This window comes from Eimeria acervulina, genomic scaffold (assembly GCF_000499425.1).
Source record: "Eimeria acervulina Houghton genomic scaffold, Eah_scaff86, whole genome shotgun sequence".
Classification (NCBI taxonomy): Eukaryota; Apicomplexa; class Conoidasida; order Eucoccidiorida; family Eimeriidae; genus Eimeria; species Eimeria acervulina.
In genome coordinates, this window is record NW_013549555.1 from 25236 (window position 1) to 28133 (window position 2898).

The 2898-nt window shown below is 40.3% G+C and overlaps 1 protein-coding gene across 1 annotated transcript; it reads right to left on the reverse strand.

Annotated features, from left to right (window-relative positions):
- Positions 1-1973, reverse strand: EAH_00014580 (hypothetical protein, conserved; the record flags this gene model as incomplete). Its single annotated transcript, XM_013394228.1, has 3 exons — positions 1-399; positions 650-903; positions 1613-1973. 3 exons carry the CDS (start codon positions 1971-1973, stop codon positions 1-3), a joined length of 1014 nt encoding a protein of 337 aa, XP_013249682.1.
- Between the last annotated feature and the right edge of the window lie 925 nt (positions 1974-2898).

Sequence of the window (2898 nt, forward strand, 5' to 3'; positions counted from 1 at the left end):
TCAGAGGGAGTTCTTTGCCTCGGGGGTTGCAGCAGGTGGTGCTGCAGTGGGTGAAGCAGCTGCTGCAGGGTTTTGTTCTGCTGCGTTTCTGGAGACTTCAATTTTAATTACTCGGGTTAAGACAGCAGGAGAGAAGTTAACAAGTTGATCGCAGAGGTTTGCTGCTGCTTCAGACTCCGTACTAGCAGCAAAAATCAGGGCTTGAATTAGCAGCTTTTCGTGCTGGACTTGGCTGCGCTTGCCTACTCCTGTCTCCACACTCAATTGAGATCCTTCTGCTGAGTCGCGCACCCCGCTGCTGCGCTGCCGCAGCAACTGCTGCTGCTGCTGCTGCTGCTGACACCTCCGCTGCTGCTCCCTTATCAGCTCCTGCACGCGAGACCGCTGCTTTGTCGGTGCCTGATGAAGAAGACAGCAGCAATGCGGAAGAAAACAAACAAAAGAAACAGCAAAGCAAACTGTTCAAACCTGAACATACACTGTAGAAGACATGTAACAACATCAGCATACAGCGCATGCAGCAGCGCTCTCTAATAGCGCTGTCTGTATTCTGCAAAAGAATAATAAATGTATTAAGATAAATAAACTCTTCCTTCCAAAGAGAAAATATTTCAGCTGTACATGCAACTATAAAACAAAGAAGTCTTACCTCCGTGTTTGTCTCTTCATCTTGTCTCTTACTACCCGTTCCATCACCACCTTCATCATCAGCAGCAGCAGCATCAGCTGCTGCTGCTGCTTGAGCTGTATCTTCTGGAGCTCCTGCTGCTGCCTTCTGCTCCCCCAAAGGCTGCAGAATTGCGTCAGCCAGCGCCTCAACAACTGGCTGAAGAAATTCTGCTGCTGTGTTCGATACACCGCGCAGCAAACAAACGGAAAGACCCCGAGCAACGCCTTTGTCGCCTGAAGCACAAACATAAATGTATGCACACATATATATATATATATAGACATGTTTATATATACATATATATATATATAAATGTATGTAGGTATATATAAATATATATATACATAAATGTATGTACATTATATACATATATATGCATATATATATATAGATGTATATATATATATATATATACATATGTATATATATGTAGAGAATATAAAAATATATTTTCAGAGTGAGAAATGCAATAGAGAGGATGAAGAGTGGTATAAAGAGAGGAAGAAAGAGAAAAAAGTGCGAACAAGAGGGACAGCGGAGATCGATTTAAATAATTTTTAAAGATTTAAATAATTTTTCAAGATGTAAGTGATTTTATAAGTGCCTTTGTGCTGCTTCTTTCGCATGAATGATATCCGTCTCTATCATAATTGTTCATTTCTTTAACTTGTTTCTGCTGTTACAATGCCTCAAGACTCGAAGTGTTTAGACAGCTGCATACTCCGCTGGTGATATTAAAATATCGGAGTCCGTTAGAAAAAATGTTTTACCCGCTCGCCTTACTAATAATCATCACTGAGTCTATATTTGTATATTTTGTTTCTTTATAAACGCATCTTTTTATATCTATATCTATACATCTATGCAACTATATATATATATATATATATATATCTGTATATATATATATATGATTGCGCTGGAATGAGAGGGGTATAATACCTGATTTCGCTAGGAGAAGGGGCAGCAAAGACTCAGGATCTTTCTCTATGATATGAACGAAGCAATTGCCGCCCTCTTGTTCAGCAGGGCTGAAAGAAAGAGCGAGAAATTCCTTTAGCAGTCGCTTCCCTTCGTCGTTCTGCAGCAGCAATTGAATTATTCTGCTGCCATGGCGCTCAAGGAGAAGCTGACAGACGCGCTGGGAGGTCGTGAGCTTCTGTTGTCCTGCATTGCTGCTGCTGCTGTTGCTGCTGCTGCTGGTATCTGAGGGGCTTCTAACAAAATTAGAAGACGATGTTCGCTGGGCCCTCGTCGGACTGCGAGGCTCCGCTCTAGTTCCTTCTTCCTCTGAGCCACTCATCTCGGGGGCAGAAATGAAGGGAAGATCAAGTAAGACAATAAAATAATGAAGGAGAAGAATAAAGTAAATTCAACGGAAGAAGCCCATAGGAATGCGTGGAGCTCCTGAGAAGAAGAATGCCGAGAGACAATTCGTTGTTTGTATATAAAAAGAAGTTAAAGAGAATCCACTCAACAAATCTACAAATAATAATTTCTGCTACGCACTGAGTTGTATTCACGCAGACGATCAACACGTCGCAATGTGCATACACCTCAGCCAGGTCAACTGGGGGAAAAGAAAATAATAATTCAATTTTATTGATTTTATTGATGCTACAAACACGTTTTTATATAATTTAAACCCTTTTATACATTCTACAAACACCATATTCAAGCAGAGGCCTCTGTATTTTCAATCAGCTGCGGAGCTGCTGACGATCAGCCGCAGCCGCTGTATACTGCGATGATGAGTGAAACCCTGAAGAAATAATATTGAATGATATCTTCGGTTATTTTTTTAAATTACCTTTTTAAAAATAAATGAATTTAAAAAGGAAAATAAATTGTTTTCCCCGCTTATTATTCACATCAATGATCGCGTACAACACTCAAGCTGTTCTGTTGTCTGCCTTCCAAGTCTAGCTGCAGCCTTATCGAATTTGCAGCAAGCAATTTTGTGCATTTTGCAGTAAATTCCCTGAAGATTATTTAAAAAGTAATTTGTTTGTTATTCTCCTTGAAGAAGCCAGCGTTTGTTTCCCCCAAAACACTCGAGTTCCTTTCTTTATAAGTAAGAGCAATTAGTTAAGTCATTTGTTTGTCTTGTTCGTAAATTCAATATTTATTTCTCTTAAAACAATTCGATTCCCCATAGTAAAAAGGAGTTAAAAACCCCGCACTTCTCCAGTGAGGCAGAGTAACGGGCTGTTCCGGGATTCGAACCC